The 19604-nt window shown below is 39.3% G+C and overlaps 1 protein-coding gene across 12 annotated transcripts in view; it reads right to left on the bottom strand.

Annotated features, from left to right (window-relative positions):
* The window catches only part of Cntrl (centriolin), an 80324-nt gene that overhangs the window by 38500 nt on the left and 22220 nt on the right, over positions 1-19604 (bottom strand). For 8 of the 12 annotated variants that reach the window (XM_027423685.2, XM_027423684.2, XM_027423679.2 and 5 more), the window contains 7 exons: positions 15048-15167; positions 13782-14004; positions 11665-11774; positions 9796-9990; positions 5313-5466; positions 3995-4215; positions 1641-1817 (listed from right to left, as the gene is read on the bottom strand). In XM_027423685.2, coding sequence (XP_027279486.1) covers positions 1641-1817; positions 3995-4215; positions 5313-5466; positions 9796-9990; positions 11665-11774; positions 13782-14004; positions 15048-15167 — 1200 coding nt within the window. Of the gene's footprint in view, positions 1-1640; positions 1818-3994; positions 4216-5312; positions 5467-6674; positions 6974-7020; positions 7219-9795; positions 9991-11664; positions 11775-13781; positions 14005-15047; positions 15168-19604 lie in introns of those variants that run through there. The other 4 variants (XM_027423683.2, XM_027423686.2, XM_027423689.2 and 1 more) reach the window with 4 other exon arrangements.

Genomic DNA, 19604 nt, shown 5'->3' with positions numbered 1-19604 from the left:
TCAAGGTTCTTCTAACATTTTTGTCAAGACTTAACAAAAAATACAAATAGACATGCAAAAGATAGCATCATTCAAACTACTTAGGGAAGACTTGAAAAAAAAAAAGTTTACTCCAAAGAGATGGCATTTAGACATTTTATTTACTATTATTTTTTTTTAAAAAAACATATCTACTTGTATTTTTATTTTCCCCAACCTGCTGTTTTCTGTTACTCTGATCCTATAAAAGGGTTTTGTAAAACTTAATGCTCTTGAATATACAATCCTGACACTTGGCAAGATGCTAATCTCTGGTAAGAACAGAACACTAACCACTACAGTACAAGTCCCATTTTTAGTTCCTTTCCTAATCACAGGGTACTCTAGCATGTGCCTTTATGCTTTATTATTTTATGTGTCTAAGTGTTTGCTGGCACAGATGTTTGTACACTATGTGTGCCTGGTGCTTGCAGAGGTCAGAAGGGGCTATCTAATTCCCTAGAACTGGAGTTAAAAATGGTTGTGAGCCACCATATGGGTGCTGAGAATCCAACCTGAGTCCTCTGTTAATGTTCTTAACCTCAGAGCCATCTTCAGCTCCCCAAACTGTATTTTTTCTTTTCCTTCCTTTCTTCCTTCCTTCCTTCCTTCCTTCCTTCCTTCCTTCCTTCCTTCCTTCCTTCCTTCCTTCCTTTCAAGACAGGGTTTCCCTGTGTAGCCCTGGCTGTCCTGGAACTCAGAAGTCTGCCTGCCTCTACTACTACTGCCCAGCCCAAACTGTATTTCCACTCTGATAAATACTATGCTACAGCTGGCCTCCCTCTACCTTTTGCCTGTAAGTTTTACCTTCTTCCCTCATTCTTTTTTGCCCTCAGGTATGAAATGCTTGAAGCACCTTGCCTCTCCCTCTCCCTAACCCTTCAGCAAGGTCACTGGTCCCTCCCTTCTCCATTCCTTTCACACCTGACCCTCACAGTGCCCACAGCCTACACACCCTCTAAGCCACAGATGAAACATCATTTCTAAAGGGTGATCATCCCTTTCTCTCACCTGTTTCACTTGCTAGACTATCAACTCCTCAAGACAGGTCCTCAGAGGCCAATACTTATCAGATAGACATTGTTTTCTCTAATTTGTAAGTATAACAAACTAGTGGATCTTTCAACCAATCATAAAAGTAAACAGCAAACTAAAATCTAACATTAACTTAAAAAGAAGCTCTTAGAGCTATTCTGAGAGAGGAAAATTAGAATTTATCAAATACTAACTCCGAAGGGCTTTAATGCCCATTATCTTCTTTATGTCACCATCTACTAACAGAGGAAGAGGTTGGGGGGGGGGGAGCTGGGGTTTGGAGTCCTGAAATGATTTGCCCATGTTTTACACAAGTGTAATGTTTGAATTCAGAATGTGAGACAACCAAAATATGCTCTTTGACATGTTCCATCAATTCATATCCTTTATATAAGAAAATATTTAATATTAAGGCTACACCAGGTATGGTGGCTCATGCCTATAACCCTAGCACTACAAAGCTGAGGCAGAGTGATTTCCATGAATCCCAGGTCAGCCTGGGCAACACTACACAGTGTGATACCATCTCAAAGGCAAGACAGAAAGCACAGGCTGCTTAGTCTATACTTGGCATATGCTCCACTTACCTGAGTGAGCCTTGTGAGTTTTTCCAACTCCCCCTTGAGCTGGCTGGCTTCAGCATCCTTCAGTTTTAGCCTAGTCTCTAGCTCAGCTTCATAGGCACTGAGCTCTCCCTGGGCTTGCTGCAGGGATGCATTCATCTCACGCTGCTCTTGGAGGGCACTTTCTAGCTCTGCAAGCTCCTGCAAAGATTCACATGTTTAAATGCAGCATCCCGAGTGTTGAAAGAGCATCTGCAAAGCATTATCACTAGCCTTCACACCAAATGCTGGCCAGTCACTACTGCCTGGCAAAGAAGGATTTATCAACAACAGGATAGTGTCATGCTGGCATATCCAAGTTGAAATACAGACTCCTCTACTAAATGTAACCTGAAAATTCACCAAGTTACCAACATGTTGTTTCCAAAGTAACTATTTGTGTGACATTCTGCAAGCATATGAATTAGACAGGAGTGGGAAAAATTTACAAAGAGAGTAAATGTAAGGCCTGTTCTTTTCTGGACCTTGTGTTTTTACATCTCTGTTTCATCTATCTTCCCAACAGCCTTAGAAGGCAACTCACAGTTTATAGGTAAGCAACTGGAAAACCATCTCAATGACCATAGCACTGTGGAGCTAGAAAAAGGAGGCACATTATGAGCCCTGATCTTTGACTGCAAAGCCCACACGTTTCTAAGTAAAACATGGTGTGCTCACTTAGCAGAAGAAGACCAAAGGGCTGGCATTCTGAAGATGGCAGCGACTGAACTGAGTGCTACCAACAACCCAAGTGTTAGCCACTTAAGAAAGGAAAACATGCAGGATGGTGGTGGTACATGCCATTAATCCCAGCACTCAGGAGACAAGAGGATCTCTGTGAGTTCAAAGCCAGCCTGGACTGTTACACAGAGAAATCCTGTCTCAAAAAACAAAACAAACAAACAATAAGAAGGAAAGGAAAACACATTCAAAACTAAACTGTATTGACACACCTTCTTGTGTTAGTATACAACTTCTGCCTATTTACTTGGGAAGAATTAGCTCAAACTGCTATGAATAAACAGGAAGAGCCTGGATTAACTACTATTTAGTTTTCCAAAAACTAGTTGGCACTGCTTGTATGAAATGCAATTACTGTATGTATTCCACTAGAGAATTTTTGCAAGTCATTAACAAAAGAAAGATGATCCAATACAAAAAATTGTCAAAGAAATATGAATAGGAATCCATTGAGCCAAGGAATTCTGAACTGCAAAGAACAAATGAAAGGTGTGTAACCTCTCCAGTATTCCAGGAAATGAAGTTAAAATAAGATACTATTTTATATGGAGCATAGAGGAACAAAGTCAAACAGCCCAAGAAACCCATCAGGTAGAAGTACAGGATAAAGAGCAAGCCAAAGTTTCACCTGCCTAGAACACACACACACAGACACACACACACACACACACACACACACACACACACACACACACAAATGAAAGACTTTAACTGTTAGGTGACCCCTCAGAGAAGCATTCTCAATTTTCCTAGGTTTAAGAATGGCCTTCATTGCAGTGATGTTGGAAACTAACAACAGTGATAACAGGACCATGTTTGGAATTGTATGAACAGGATCAAAGGTATATATTTATAAAATCAAAATCAAAGTATTTGCTAATCTAAGGATGTTCAGAGATATTTAACCACTCCTTCAGTATTCCTGCAAATGTGAAAATTTTCACAATACAAAGTTTGGAGTAAGACACCTTTAAAATTCAGCAGATTGACAAACTATTACATTTCCTGCTGGTGTCGTAACACACACCTACAATCGCAGCACTCAGGTAGTAGAAGCAGGAGAGTCACAAGTTCAAGGCCATCCTGAGTTACATAATGTGTTTTTCAAATTTAAATTTTTTGGTTTTTTGGGGTCAGGGTTTCTCTGTGTACTCCTGGCTGTCCCAGGATAACTAAAACAGCTTAGGGAACTCCTCCAAGTGATGAGGATGGGCAACAGATGAAAGGTGTAACTTAGAACCTTATGTCTATTAGCTGTAAAAGGATGTCAGTTACCAAGTAGTAACAGTAAAATGAATCACGCTATTCCTATAATATTATTGCATAAGCTGAACATAAATATTTCATACAGCACTTTGAGTATATACAATTTCATAATCTTTAGTTATTTGACAACCTTTGAGGGTCAGGACAAAACTGAAATAATCTTTCTGGATAAAGGAGAAATAATGTTTCCAAGTATGCAGAATAAGAAACAGTAGTTGTCATTGTCCTCAACTTTAAAACACACACCAAATAGCACTAATCCTTTTGTGACTTACATTGGCACTGCTTCTAACAACATTTGGACAGCTCAAACAAAGAAAAAGAAATCCTACCTTCCTCATATTTTCTGCATCTATGGCAACTATTTCCAGTTCATCCCTTTCCTGCTTGACGTCTGTCAGTCTCTGCAGCAATGTCTCTTTCTCATCCTGAAGCTTCCTGCACTCATTCTGGGCCTGAGTTGCCTGGCCTTTGATGGTCCCCAGGTACTCTTGCAACCCACTGATGACACCTTCTAAATCCTTCTTCAGAGCTTCATTTGCTGCTATCTGGCCTATGCAAGATGAAAACAGAGGGGTGATATGCATTTCAGCAGTACTTTATCTCCTTAGTGATTGGTTATTAGCTCAGAGGGAAATTCTAAGGTTCTTATTTACTTTTATTTTTAAGATAGGGTAATTTATTTCCTATAATACAGGGATATTATACAGGTAAACAATAAGATAAGCTTATTTATGACAAATACAGAATTCCTAATGATGTAAAAATTTAATTTCTGCCAAAATAATAAAGAGGTATAATAAAACTATGAGTCCTTGCTGGATACACAAAACAAGACCACTCAATATTTAAGACTAACACCAATCTAAAACTGACAGCATAAATATATATATACATACCCTGAAGGGTTAAAAAAGAAAGGCATCATGGGGGCTAGAGAAATGGTCCATCAGTTAGGAGCAACTGGCTGCTTACCATGGCAGCTCACAACTGGCTGTAACTCCAGTCCTGGGGGATCTGACGCTCTTTTCTACATTCTATGGACATTGCATGTACATGGTACATGGACACACAGGCAGGGAAACACCCCCCCCCCACACACACACACATTTTTTAATAAGCATTTTAAAAGTGTATGCTGATACATGCTACTTTGCAAGATATGAAAAACTTCTCTCAACAACTACTTATCAAGACATAAATAGGTTTAAGGTGACACACGGAACGGCATCCAGGGATTGGAATCTTGCTTTACCTTGAGCTCAGGCTCTCATTACCACACTACTATTCTGAGAATACTCCCATTGAAAAGTGCCTTGCAAATGTGGACCCTGACTTCCTTCTACACACTCCTCTATAACTAGATGAGTTTCCTAATGCCAATGGGTATGCCATACAAGGTAGTCAATATCCAAGCTTCTCTTGATTTACTGACTTACTGCCCTACTGGTCATCAATGTAACAAACCATAATAATATAAAATACTTTAAATTATACTAAACATTCTGGATAAGTTCTGCAAAATTTCCCTATCTATCAAATACTAGTTAGTACTAGTACCTGGACTGTATCCACCAAGTCCTAGGCTTCTGTCTGGGTAACTTCTGCTAACACTGAAACTATTCACTTAAATCACATTTCAATTCTCACCGTCAGTAAGCTGTTGTTCAAGATCTTTGATCTCTTCAGTCTCTTTGGCAATTCTAGAAAGTATCTCATTCAGGCGGCTCTCGAGTTGTGTGTACTGCTTGTTCATAATGTCAAGCTGCTGTTCTTTACCCCTTTTCTGGGCTTTCATATGGGACTGAATTTAAGGAAAAAAAAAATCAATACAACCCAAGTTTTTAAAACTCTTAAAAATAATAATCTTTAGCAACATTTTAAAAGGAAGAATAGAAAATACAATGTGACAATTGCATCTACTCTCAGTTAGGCCCTGTAGTATTTTCATGTAAGTGGTTCTTGTTAAAAACCCCAAGATGACTTGAAATAAGATGAGAAAACAGGGAGTGTAAGCCATTTTTTCAAGAGCACAACTGGTAGGTCATATAGAAAATCTCAGTGTTATATGCATAGCATTAAAATGTGTCTTTTAAAAAAGGTTTCCAGAATACTAGTTACACTGAAAGATATTTACAGGGAACATCCAAAAGTACATTCCAAAATATAAACATTCTATCTGTGTACAAGGACGCTAAGAGATTTTATTTATGGATTTTTATATTTACAAACATTTTGGGTTAGGAGTTTTATAACAGATAACTAAGGCCTTTTTAATGTGAAAAAAATACACTTGAATGTACTTTAAAAGGTTCCTTGGGGAAAATGGGGACTTGTGATAAACAAATACTCAGAATTCACTTTTATTTTGTTTTTAAATAAGCTGGGATTGGTGAGTACTGAATACTTGCATTTATCCCTGCAAGTATTCAGTGCAGGGCCTGGGGGAGGCATTCCCCTCACACTCACTATCCACCCTATGGGTGAAAACGGCCCTCATAGGCCCACACACCCTCTTGTTACTTCCTGACACTCCCAGCCACGGCAACCTGAAAGGAATGGATCATCCCCCTCGGGGTGTCCTGGGGGAAACAGAGAATCAACGATCTAGTCTGACCTTTCATTTCACAGGTAAGCCTGAGTCTCGATCAAACCTCCTGACTGGGTCTCTCTCCTTATGCAACAGTTCACAGACACAGTAATTCTTGAAACTTTGCCTTCCCACTCATTCCATCCTTACCCAACAGGCTCAGAATAGAACAATACCTGAGGGAGACCTCATCAGAACAGTTAAGAGCCTGGACAACAAACATTAAGTGAGGTCTTCATGCCTAAACCCTGTTGGATTAGACAAGAACACCCTCCGTTTGGGAGTTCTCATTTCAAATGGAGAATAAATGAGTGGCAACGCCATTGTCAAGGTCAGTTTTTACTCTACTATGGGTAAATTTGATGGGATGTTCAAACCTTGCCTCCCCCCCCCCCCAACACACACACTCTGTAACTACTCACCTTAAATCTTTTGACACTTAGTTACTGTAGATAAAGAGTTTACATCATAATTGTATACCCAAGACTGGTGGCTGAAGAATGAACAAAACCTCCATTGTATTCATATCTTAACTAATAACTCTTAAAATTTCCCCGTTAAGAGTATACTGCAACTTCTGCAGGCAGGGCAAACATGTGGTTCAGGATGTCGATGCTGAGCACTAAACACATGGAGCAACAGCAGACAGACCCTGCGGTTTTCCACGGCGGTGGAGCTCACAAAAGAGTTACTGTAAAAACAGGAACTTGCAGACCTGACTCCTCCTCCTTCCAAGGCCTTTCTCTATACACAAAAGGATGACCATACCTTAACTCCGAATCTGTCCTGTTACAACTGAACCACGGAGAACAAAAACAGTGGGCGGAAAGCTAAGATCGGCTTCAAATTCATGTGCCTTTCCCTCTCTTGACAGCCACATCTTTGCAAGTGCCTCCGTGCCTAGGTAACTTCCCAGCGCCTCAAACCACCATTCGAGTCGAGCCTGAATGACAGCTGAGCAAGCCCATTCACTAGCAGGCTTTGCAAACAGTCCCGCCCCCAACTTTAAATCAAAACACAGGAAGCTCCCGAGGGCCAATCACGCCCGGAGGCTGAAAGATCACTAGGCTAATTCCCTTTAAGAAAGCAGCACAGATCTTTATTATGCTTGCCCAGTGATAACTGTACCTCTAGGTGGGAAAACTTGGTAACTAAAATAGTAACTAAAATTCGATTTTTAAATGCCATTTTCCCTTTTGAAACCTAATGAATTGTATTTTTAAAAAACGTCTGACTAGGTTTGGTTCCATGCTAAGACTTTTTTTTCTTTCAGATTTTATTTGAATTAGAAACAAGATTGTTTTACATGACAATCCCAGTTCCCTTCTCCCTCCCGTCCTTCCCTACCACTACCCCCCCAACTAAATACTACCTATCACATATCCTTTCTGCTCCCCCTGGATGGTGAGGCCTTCCATAGAGTGTCATCAGAGTCTTTCGTACCCTTTGGGATAGGGCCTAGGCCCACCCCTGTGTAGTCTTGGCTCAGGGAGTATTCCTCAATGTGGAATGGGCTCCCAAAGTCCACACCTATGCTAGGGATATGTACTGAACTACTACAGGAGGTCCTGTAGATTTCCGAGGTTTCCTAAATGAAATCCATGTTCCTGGGGTCTGGATCAGTCCCCTGCTGGTATCCCAGCTATCAGTCTGGAGAGCAAGAGTTCCCCAATGTTCAGGTCAGTTGTTTCTGTGGGTTTCACCTCAAGCTAAGATTTTAGTTTTCATTTTTTTAAAAGATTTTATTTATTTATTATGTATACAACATTCTGCTTCCGTGTATATCTGCACACCAGAAGAGGACACCAGATCTCATAAGGGATGGTTGTGAGCCACCATGTGGTTGCTGGGAATTGAACTCAGGACCTCTGGAGGAGCAGTCAGTGCTCTTAACCTCTGAGCCATCTCTCCAGCCCCTAGTTTTCATTTTTTATCTTTATTTCTGGTTTTTAATCCTTTTGTGAGGAAAGGGTTGTTGTAACAACTTAAGCAAAGGCTCTGTCTCTTCCTCAGGGTGTTCGGGGGCAGTTTTCTATTGTCAGGGCAACCCTCCCTCCCACAGATGGAAGACTGCTTCATACATCATGGTACTTAAAACTCTCAAGAGAGTTTCCATCTAACAAAAACTCTCGAAAACAACCAAGACCCTTAGTTCTGGGGAGGTGGGCATACGGGGTGAGAAGCTCAACTCAGACACTCAGCACTTATGTAAAGCAGGCATAGCACAAGGCCTTCCCTGGGTGTGTGTGGGGGGTCTCTGAAGCTCACTGCCCAGCCAGCCTAGCTGAATTACTTAGCTCCAGATTCAGTAAGAGGTCCTGTCTCAAAAATAAATGAACGAATGAATAAATTAATAAATAAATAAGACAGAAAGGACATGAGGATGGAAACTAACATCAACCTCTAGTCTCCACACATATACAACATGCACATGCACACGCACACATACATAGGTTTACTACATATGCATGCATACACAATTAAAAATAATACTTTCAGTAAGAATAGTCTTAGGCTTTTTTGGAGGCAGGGTCAAGACAGGGTTTCTCTGTGGCTTTGGAGGCTGTCCTGGTACTAGCTATTGTAGACCAGGCTGGTCTCAAAATCCCAGAGATCCGCCTGCCTCTGCCTCCCAAGTGCTGGTACTAAAGGCGTGCGCCACCCCCCCCCCACCCCGGCTTCTGGGGCTTTTTAAAAAGAAAATACTTTAAACCTATGACAATAAGGTTATTCTTTGTCAAAATTACCTGTTCCTCTGTTCATATACATATACATACAAGACTGACATGTTTAAAGAGCGACTAATTTGTCAAGTATTTAAAGCATTTCTAGTGCACTGTCCTTATTACATTAGATTTTGATTCCTGTTAGTCCAGAGATCTTAAATTTTTCTTAGTTTATAACTTTATAATTCAAATGTCAGCAGGAAAACATGAAAGAAATAGTTTTACATATTTCAGAATAGTGGCTAAAACACATGCCATTAGTAAGACTTACTAGGGTATTGACTGACAGAAAATCTAAGAGTCTGACACTACCATTCTACCATCTGACTTCACACTTAGGACAACAAAATCTAGAGAAATGTTTTATTTTTAAGGACAAAATGAACAGAAACAGCAAATAGCTTTTGTGGAATATTTGCATGAAGAATTAAAGAGATACAAGAGACCTTTGCCTCTGCCCTTTCTGTCTTTAAGGAGAGAGAAATTTACAGGGCAACTTGAAGCAAGTCTCTCTTGCTCTAAAATACAATGAAATTCAGTCATTGCCACCCTCAAAGTATACTATGCAGCCTTCATTTATTGAAAGCTATTCTTTCAAGACTTAGGTTGTTTCGGATATAAATGTTTTATTTGAATACACAGCATATATTTGTATCTAATTACATACATGCCCACCCACAAGCACACCACTTAAATCCATGTCTCAAACCAAGAGACTTTCAGAAAGAGTTCTGCCATTAAAAAGGATGAAGATTACTATCTATATATAGTAATCTTCTGTCTCCATAGAACAAATCAAGATTCCTATTGTACTCACGTGCTTTGGGTCTTTGAAGTCCAGGCTATCTATGGCTAGCTGTAGGTTGTTGATATCCTCCTGCTTTTCGGCAGTTTCTTTCCTTTGCTTTTCCATCTGCATTTCCAGATCCAGAGCCTCCTGGCGTAATTTGTTTAGAAATTGTATTCTACTACTCAACTGCTTGAGAAGAAGGTCCTTCTCTGCTTCTGAAAGCTAATTCTCCCCAAACCCCAGCATGTAATTAACAAAGGAGAACATCAATTTATAAAGCTAACATCTATAATTTAAAAAAATATTCCATGTTACAGAAAACGTGTAAAATAAGAGATATGGGTGTGGTGGTATGAATGAAAATGGTTCCCACAGGCTCATATATGTGAATACTTGGTCTCCAGTTATTTGGGAAGAATAAAGGTTTGGCATTGCTAGAGGAGGTGTATTACTAGGGGCAGACTCTAAGGGTCCAAAAGCCCAAGCCATTCCCAGCTAGGTCACTTTGCCTTGTGTTATATCTCAAGATGTCATCTCTCAGCTCCTGCTCCAGTACCATTCCTGCCTGCCTGCTGCTATGAAGGTCATGGACTCTAATCCATGGAACCCGGAGCCACCACATTAAACACATAATTAATTAATTAATTAATTTTGGTTTGTCAAAACAGGGCTTCTCTGTACAGCCCTAACTGTCCTGGAACTCACTCTGTAGACCAGGCTGGGCTCTGCCTCCTGAGTGCTGGGATTAAAGGTGTGTACCACCACCACCTGGCTCCTGCCAATAATTTTTAATGTAGAGATTTACACAAATGTAGCAATGCTTTTCAGAAGTGTAGGACTGAGGATGATGATTCAGACCTTTAATACCAGCACTTGAGAGGTAGATGCTGGAGGAGAAACAGGTAGTTCAAGGTTATCCTCAGCTACATAGCTACCCTCGGCTATCACATCATGGATTTGAACTGCATGAAATACTTTGGTAATTGCTGAAAGTAGTGTTTGGTTGTCACCCCCCCCACACACACACACACATCTTGTGTCTGACAGTGTTTATGCCACAGCAGAGGTGTTTTTTGGTTCTTAGTCAGAGAAGAGAAGTCAGGGAGCAACACAGTATCAGAGACCAGATACATCTTCTTGTGTGACTTTTTTAATATTTATTTTTACTATTTTAATTATGTGTGTATCTGCATGTGGGTTTGTGCATGTGAGGGTAGATGACTGTGGAGGCCAGAAGTGTTGAATTCCTATGGAGCTGGAGTTATAGGCATTTGTGAGCTGCCTGACATAGGTGTTGGGAACCCAACTCTGGTCTTCTGGAAGAGCAGTAGCTGATTTTAACTACTGACCCATTTCTCAGCCCCCTTTTTTGGGTCAATTTTTCTAAAAATATATTTTCCTTCAGATTTTATTTATTTACCATGTATACAGTGTTCTGTCTGCATGTATGCCTTCAGGCCAGAAGGGGGCGCCAGATCTCATTACAGATGTCTGAGAACTACAATGTGGACGCTGGTCCAGAAGTCAGGACCTCTGGAAGAACAGACAATGCTTTCAACCTCTGAGCCAACCTCTTACACAAAAAGCCAGACCCTTTTGTGTCAATTTTAAGTAGTTTATTTCTACATTTTGTGAAATGCTAATAGGATGTCATCATGAATGAAATGCTTTAACCATATTCAACTCTAAAAGTATCCAACAATTAATTTCAAAATGATTTACATGACTATATATCCCTGGTTGTCCTGGAACTCATTCTATAGACCAGGCTGGCCTTGAACTCACAGAGATCTTCCTGCCTCTGTCTCCTAATGGCATGCACCACCGCTATTACAATTCTACAGGTAGGAAGCAAACCCACACTAAAAATTATTTTCTTAGCTATGCTCCACATACCTTTTTTTGTTGTATAGCTTCTTCCAGTTGCTTAAATTCTTGAGTAGCCTGTAATATTTTCTGTTCTGCTGTTTCTATTTCATGATGTAGTTCTGACAGTCGAATTTGTGCTGAAAATTTAAAATAATTCTCATATATACACACAAGAAAAAGCTGACTTTTAAGATTTTATTACATTTTCTTTCTTTGCAATGAACGCCACCCTAGTTAAGTTGTTCCACTATAGAACAAAGAAATGTATTACTTATGATGGCTTCCATCTTTACTCAGCTCTAGTCTAAAAACTATAATTGATCCTTTTATCTGTACAATTCTTTCTTTTTTTTTTTTAAAGATTTTATTTATTACGTATACAGTATTGCACGCCACCAGAGGGCACGAGATCTCATTCAAGGTGGTTGTGAGCCACTTTGTGGTTGCTGAGAATTGAACTCTTATCTGTACAATTCTTAATATGAGAAGAACTTGATTTCTCTTATCACTGTGAACTGTTTTAAGAGATTAGGACTTCACTGCAAAGTAGTTACTTTACATGTTACTAGGTCATAATTCACCCAGGATATTAGCAATATATCACCTTTGTTATAGATTAAATGCTTTACGACCAGACTTAAAGTTCACCATTTGGAGCTGGCCGTGTTGATGCTCACCTTTAATCCCAGCACTCAAAGGCAGAGCAGGTGGATCTCTATGACTCTGAGGGCAGCCTGGTCTACACAGTGAGTTCCAGGACAGCCAGAATCATAAAGAGACCCTGTCTCAAAAAAAAAAAAACACAAAAAACAAAAACAAACAAACAAACAAAAAAACTGAAACAAAAGTAGTTTGTATGGGAGGGCTGGAGCTGGACCTGAGGAAAGGTACTCACACAGTATGCACAAGGCCTTAGGCTTGTTTCCCAGCCCCGAAGAAGAAAAAGGAAGGGAAGGAAACAAAGAAAAGGGAAGTAACAGAAAGAAATAAAGACAGACAAACAGAAACTTCCCTCTGGAAGGGCCCTCAAGCCAGGTACTTTCTACCTCAGACTTCATTTTGCCTTTTCCCTTGCACACACTTCGTCCTCTCACACAACCCTCCTAAAGCTGGTGTTTGCATGTCTATTTACTTGGGCTTTCTCCTGTTATAAAAAGAAATCAGTCTTCACCTTACTGTCTACGTAACTATCCACTAAGCAAGGATGTGCTAATAATCTGATTAGTGGAAGCCTTACAAGAGCACGAGTCCACTGTGGGGCTCCACTACGGGGCAAGGTGCACACACTCCAGTTAGGGTTCCCTTTCTTCCACATTCACACAGCCGGTAAGTGGATTCAGAGCTGAAACTGGCAGAGTACCTTTAATACCTCTTGGCTTAACTTCTTCCTGTATTGGTTTGCCACGAGTGGCAAGATCCCTTGAATTAGACTGGGGGATGCACATTATGGTTGAGGAAACAGACTGCAGGGCATGTCAGGAAGTGTCAGCGGCCAGCCTAGGGTCTAAGCCTAAGAAAAGTGCTCTATTCCAGCTTACTGGACAGGAACCACTGTCCTCATGGCTCTTTACTTGCTTCAGTGATTATTAACTATACCTCTAAATGAGTAGTTTCAGTGCCTGCTGGTAGGATGCAATTTACATACACCTCCCCCCACCCCAACACACACAGGGTTTCACTGTGTAACATCCTTGGTTGACCTGGAGCTCTGTAGACCAGGCTGGCCTTGAGCTCACAGAGATCCACCTGCCTTTGCCTCCCAAGTGCTGGGATTAAAGGCATGCGCCACTACCACCTGGTCATACTCTAATTAAATCGATTCCTTGAACATGTTGCCATCAATTACTGTCAGAAACCTGATTCTTAACCACACAGAAATCATTTAAAAAGCAGGTTCACTAATCATTACTTAGGCTTTAGACTTTTCATCTAACAGTTAAGTACCATCAGTATGTTCAAATAAAAATTTTAAGATAAAATCAACCTGCATATTCAGTTATTTTATGGCTATCTGCCTGTCTGTACGTATGCATGCATTACTTTTTGGACACTCAGCCAAAAGCCTTACACATGCTAGACAAATGTTCCACATGAAGCCACATCCCCAGTCTCATATTTTTAAAGAACTTATAACTTTGTTTAACCTGCACTTATGTTTTTTTCTGTGTCTTCCACTTGTACATCCAGCAATGCATGGGCTCTCAGGGGAACATGCTCATGTCTAAGCTGTCCCCCTGGCATCATCTTCTGGATCTGAACTGCCTGGGCATCGCTGAGAATGTAAGTCTCGGTGGCAAACATGTTTCTCTTGTATCTGGATTTGCCAATGTAAGGGCTTTCATCTGGGGGTTTGTCAATTTCAGCATACTAAAAGCAAGCATAGCAATAGTTTTATTAGTTAAGAAGCAACTTCCAGTCTAATGACATTATTCATATTAGTGACAAACATATCACAGAATGACTTTATTTACATTAATCTTACAGTCTAGAAGCTAAAAGATGTAATGCTATTCTTTATCTTTTTTTTTCTGTATAGCAAAAAAGAACTAGAACTAAAGATGGTTTCTAAAGAATTCTTCTCTCTACTAACAAGTAAAGCTGGGATTAACTGACTAAAGACTACCCACAGCTATACAACTGCTTGTTTAATCTTTCCGTCAAAAGCTGTTTGTATTATGTTGCTTCCTGGCCAATATAAGTAAGAGCTCAATCTAATACATTTTAAAATTAAAATCTTAAAATCTAAAAAACACATAATACTGTTGGAATTACTGGCCTTGGACATTTGGCAGTTCCTTGTTTCTACTAATAATGGCTGTCTAACACTGGCTCTAAAGAGCAGTGAACAAGCCATACCAGGAGGCTACCACACAGGTGCTGAAGCACTTGTGTTCAAAGTCTGGATTTAACTGATCTGCACCTAGAGTAAGACAACAGATGGCTAAGACGACTGCTTTCGATATAGATGTGGCTATAAGCAAGGATCTCCTTGGAACTTTTTATCTTTTTAGAACACTACTTTAACTCCATGAGCCAAACTCACAGAGTCAACCAAAATATACTTTATGTTGGTGATATCCTTACATCAAGAAAATGGAATGGGACTGGTGAGCTGGCTCAGCAAGTAAAGGCACTGTGGCAAAGGCCCCTGCTGCCAAGCCTGATCATCTGAGTTCAACCTCTGGAAACCACACAGTGGAAGCAAAGGAGTGATTCCCAAAAACTGTCTACCTCCACATGTATGCCTCCCCTACACATACAAACACAAATACATATTTAAAAAGAAAATGGAGTGATTAATGGTAAAAAAAAAAAATCCCTTTAATATTCCTGTCACTTGTCTTCCTCCTATCTTCCCTACTCCTGGCTTTAATTTTAGATTGAAAAAAAAATTAAAAAAATAAACTTACCTCTGATGGATAATAATTTAGTGGTTCAAACTTAGCATCAATTTTATAAAAGGCCAGTTCCTGCTCCAGCTCATACTGCTTTTGACATGCTCGAGTTAGTTCCATTGTTTTCTGTTTTAGCTATTAGTCAATATGAAACGAGTCAGTATTAGTGAATTAGCAGGATCCTATAATGATATAAGTACTTGTCACCATAGCTACATCAAATAGCACAACACTGAGAATATTTTATCACAATCCTATATTACAAAAAAAAATGAAACAGAATTATCATTTTTAGAAGAGATCACATAAAAGACCTTTGAAGCTTGTATGGTATTTCAGGATATAGTAGGTCAAATTTTAAAAAGCAATTTGTGTTGTTTCATCTAAACATGAAAATAAGTATCAGCCATTTTGTAGTATTTGCTTCCTGCTTTCCCAATTATTAACATTAATTTATTGAACTTAACTCTTTCCTTACTCTTTAATTTTAATGATTGCTTTAATTTATGGAGAGATATTTTATAGAGGATGAAAAGACTGACTTTAGTCACTGAATCTTAGCTGAGTGCTCAGTGTGTGTGTGTGTGTGTGTGTGTGTGTGTGTGTGTGTGTGTGTGTGTGTCTCACCATGTCTGCCAGGGTTTGCCATGCAGCCCAGGCAGGAAGTGTGTGTGATGTTTCTGTCTCAGCCTCTAGAGTACTAGGACTGCAGGCATGTGCCTCCATGCTGGCCAGAACATTACTCTTTGTAGCAGAGAGGTAAGGAATGTACATAATTTCAATCAGATATAAATATGTGGCATCAGTAATTTTTAATACAGTAACTTTACTCTAATTACAACTTTTTGGGTACTCTTGTGAGATTTTGGAAGATGCTGGAAGGAAAATGTAAGGATAATCTAATCTAATCTGAACTTAAAATGCAGAAGTGGAGTTCCAGATTGGTGAACTAACTGCCTTGCCACAGGTTACCTGACTACCAAATTAATCCTTTGAGTTCATTTCAAAGGTCCACTAAGTGATTTGTTTCTTTTTCTCTTCTTTTTTTTGGGGGGTGGGGGGCAGTCTGAGAGTTGATCTCAAACAGAAAAGCATGCAGAAATATTTCATGATTAGCAAAATGCAAGTTGAAAAGAAGAAAACATACAAATGAACATTTTACAAGACCATGAAATCAAAATCCGTGCATGAGATACCGTGCAGTCACCTCCCGAGTATCCATCAAATGGAGTAACCCTGATCTGAGCTCTCTGAGAGTGAGATGCTGTGTGATTTACATGTGCTATCTCACCCAGGCTTCACAACTCCACTCTGAGTCGATAAAACCCGCTCAGAGGGTTATTCAACTTGCCCAACTGAGCGGTTGGTTCAAACAGCAGTGTTCAAATCTGCATAACCTGGCATGAAGTCTAATACTCTGTACCATGCTGTCTTAAATATCCTCTTGCAGGCTGTCTAGCACATTGCCCACACTGATGTTTTCAGTGAATGCTCAAGAGACCAAAGTCTCAAAGATACAATTCACAATCAACAGCATCAACTTAAGTTCAGGTTTTCTACCCCAAAGCAAATTGACAACAGGACCAAAACAGGGGCAAACACTACTGGAAGCACAGAACAAGCCTGGACTAGTTTCTGTTTACAAAGTACTTTTGTGTTTTCCATAATTCTAGATTTAGATGATGATAAGCTCTCAGCAAACATCTGTTGGCAGAAGTGCATAAATGAGAGCAACACAGGAGGCAAGGAAAGTAGGCTAGTAGCATAGTGACTGTGGATAATCAAGAGATGACTGCAGTTAACATATTACAAACAGAAACAATAATACAAATTTCCTCTCACATTCAAATTTGCTATTCTGTATACAAAGTCATTTACAACATATTACACAAACACATTCCCAAAAAGGCAAACCAGTCTCAAAACTTAAAATGTAAACAAACATATTAATACAAGTTACCATGCAATACCACAGAAAACAGTGTGCAGTTCAGTCCTGAAGGAACTACCTTAAAGAAGAATAAAGACCCATCAGAAAAAGGCCTGCAAGAAACCAAGATAAGGGCTAAGAGAAGAAGCAAACAGACACACATTACCTAGGGAACACTGGAGAGAGCTAGGCTCTGATGCCACTAGTGTTTCTCTATTGATGTCTCATCACTGAATGATAAAGTTATCAGTACTGGTATCACTCTTCCTCTAACACATGGCATCACTGAGTATAAATTTACCACCTTGCATTGCTTAGCTTGCTTCACTTGAAATTATTTTCACATTTAGAACTATACTAAATCCTTACAAGGCCATAACGGTGGCAGGACAAGTAAACATTCCATTTGAACAACAGAAACACTGAAAGGTAAGAGTTAAATAGTTTGCAAAATGACTAAGAGGAAGTTGGGTTAGTATTTGCAGATGGTGGGGGATAAGGGTCCACTACAGTTTAAACGGCTGTCAAAAGACTTAATTCAACACAACTTATCTTTTACAGAGGAACTAGTTAGTTTAGTGCACAAACAATTGCTTAATAAAATTGCAAATCATTATACAATTAAAGTGATATTATCATCATATATCCTGCAAGAGACAAAATGAAATTTAAGCTCTCAAAATAAGACCTAGAATTCCCCCTTTAAATATATAGTAATACTTTGGGATGACAAAAAGAGACAAAATAATGAAATGGGTAATTTAAAAAGGGAAGACAAAATGATCAATAAATACATATATAATATTCACTCCTCCATCGGTCAGAAACATACAAAAATAAAACTAATAAGATTCCATTTTTTTCTCTCCTATAAGTTCACAAAAGTAAACCCAGTTGGACCCTTTTACTCACTGCTGTGAAAAACATAAATTAATAATAAGCTTTTTTAAGTAGGCATTGACATTTATCGAAAATATTTAATGCAGTATATGTGTGGTGTGTGTGTATGTGTGTTATGTTGACAACTTGCAAGGGCTGGCTGTCTTCTTCTACTATGCAGGTTCCAGACCTGAACTCGGGTCTTTACATTCAGTGGCAAGTGCCTTTATCCGCTGAGCTATTATCAAAATTTCAAAAAAAAATTTGCACAGTAATTCCACCTGATGTGATTTATGCTAAAGAAATATTAGTGTGAGTGTGTAATACACACACACACACACACACACACACACACACACACACACACATTTTCTCTGTGGTACTATTTCCAATAGCAAAAACAGCTATCTAAATATCTATCTTCATAATTGGCTAAATTATGGAGGAACCATTTAATGGAAAAAAATAAACAACATTGACTTTTAAAACACTGAGGAAGAGTTACATATACTTTTTAAAAATGGCGTTGTTAAAGATAAAATGCAATATATATCTATATTGTCTATAGATACATATATGTATTAACAAGATTCCCTTTTAAAATATTCACTAAGTTATTCCAGTATATAATTTACTTATTACATACGTAGTACAGAAGCATGGAAAACAAAGAGGCTATATATTAACATCTGGGGGAGTGAGGCTGAAGAAAAAGCCTTCATTTCCATTGCATATATCTCTGTGATCTGAATTTGTTAAAATAAATATATATATTTTTATGTATAAAAAGGTTTTTAAAATGTAAACAATAAAAATAGTACAACTTGCAGAAGAGTATAATATGACATAACAAAAATACAGAAAAAGAACAAAACTGTTGACAGTTTATAAAACATCTGTCTAAAGTGTAACATTTTAACAAATGAAAGGAAAACACAGGACTGGCAAGATGGCCCAGTGGGTAAAGGTGCTTGCCCTCAAATCTCATGATTTAAGTTTGATCCCTGGGATCCATACAGTACAAGGAGAGAATTGAGAACTGCAAGTTGTCCTCTGACCTCCACATGTGCACACACTGTGTGTGTGTGTGTGTGTGTGTGTGTGTGTGTGTGTGTGTGTGTGTGTGTGTGTGTGTGTGTGTGTGTGTGTATGTGTAAATTTACAAAATCATACTGTCTGTGTTGAAAGGGCCTTTCTTGGCCGGGTGGCAGTGACCCACACCTTTGATCCCAGTACTCGGGAGTCAGAGGCAGGCGGATCTCTGTGAGTTTGAAATCAACCTGGTCTACAGAGCGAGTCCCAGGACAGCCAGCACTACATACACAGAGAAAGCCTGTCCTCAGGGAGTAGGTGAATGAGGCCTTTTTGAAGTGCCAGCACACAGCTAATGTCTGCTTGTTTCAGGATAGCAGGTGTATTCTAATTAGTAGTGTAGTTCAAGACAGCCATCAGATTCCCTACTAAATGAAAACATGTCTCCTGAATTTGTACCTGCTAGGTCTTAAATTTACCTCTCAAGGCCTGGCTTATATGATTATAGCTCAAACTCTTCTTGAGAGACAGCTGGTAGAGCAGCTGGTAGAGCTCCCTGAGTTGCCTCTAGCCTGGACAACTGGCTCCTTTACCCTCTCCAGATCTCTCAAGTTTCTCAGTTCATCACCTTCTCAAATTATGCTGCCTGTTGTCCAAACTGTTCTACATTTTAATGTTTTTCTCTACATTTCAATTATAAATTCAAATTATGTAAAAGTTAAGACTTTACA

The sequence above is a fragment of the Cricetulus griseus genome, chromosome 6 (assembly GCF_003668045.3).
Source record: "Cricetulus griseus strain 17A/GY chromosome 6, alternate assembly CriGri-PICRH-1.0, whole genome shotgun sequence".
In the NCBI taxonomy this organism is placed as follows: Eukaryota; Metazoa; Chordata; class Mammalia; order Rodentia; family Cricetidae; genus Cricetulus; species Cricetulus griseus.
This window is presented reverse-complemented; position numbering and strand designations above follow the sequence as displayed.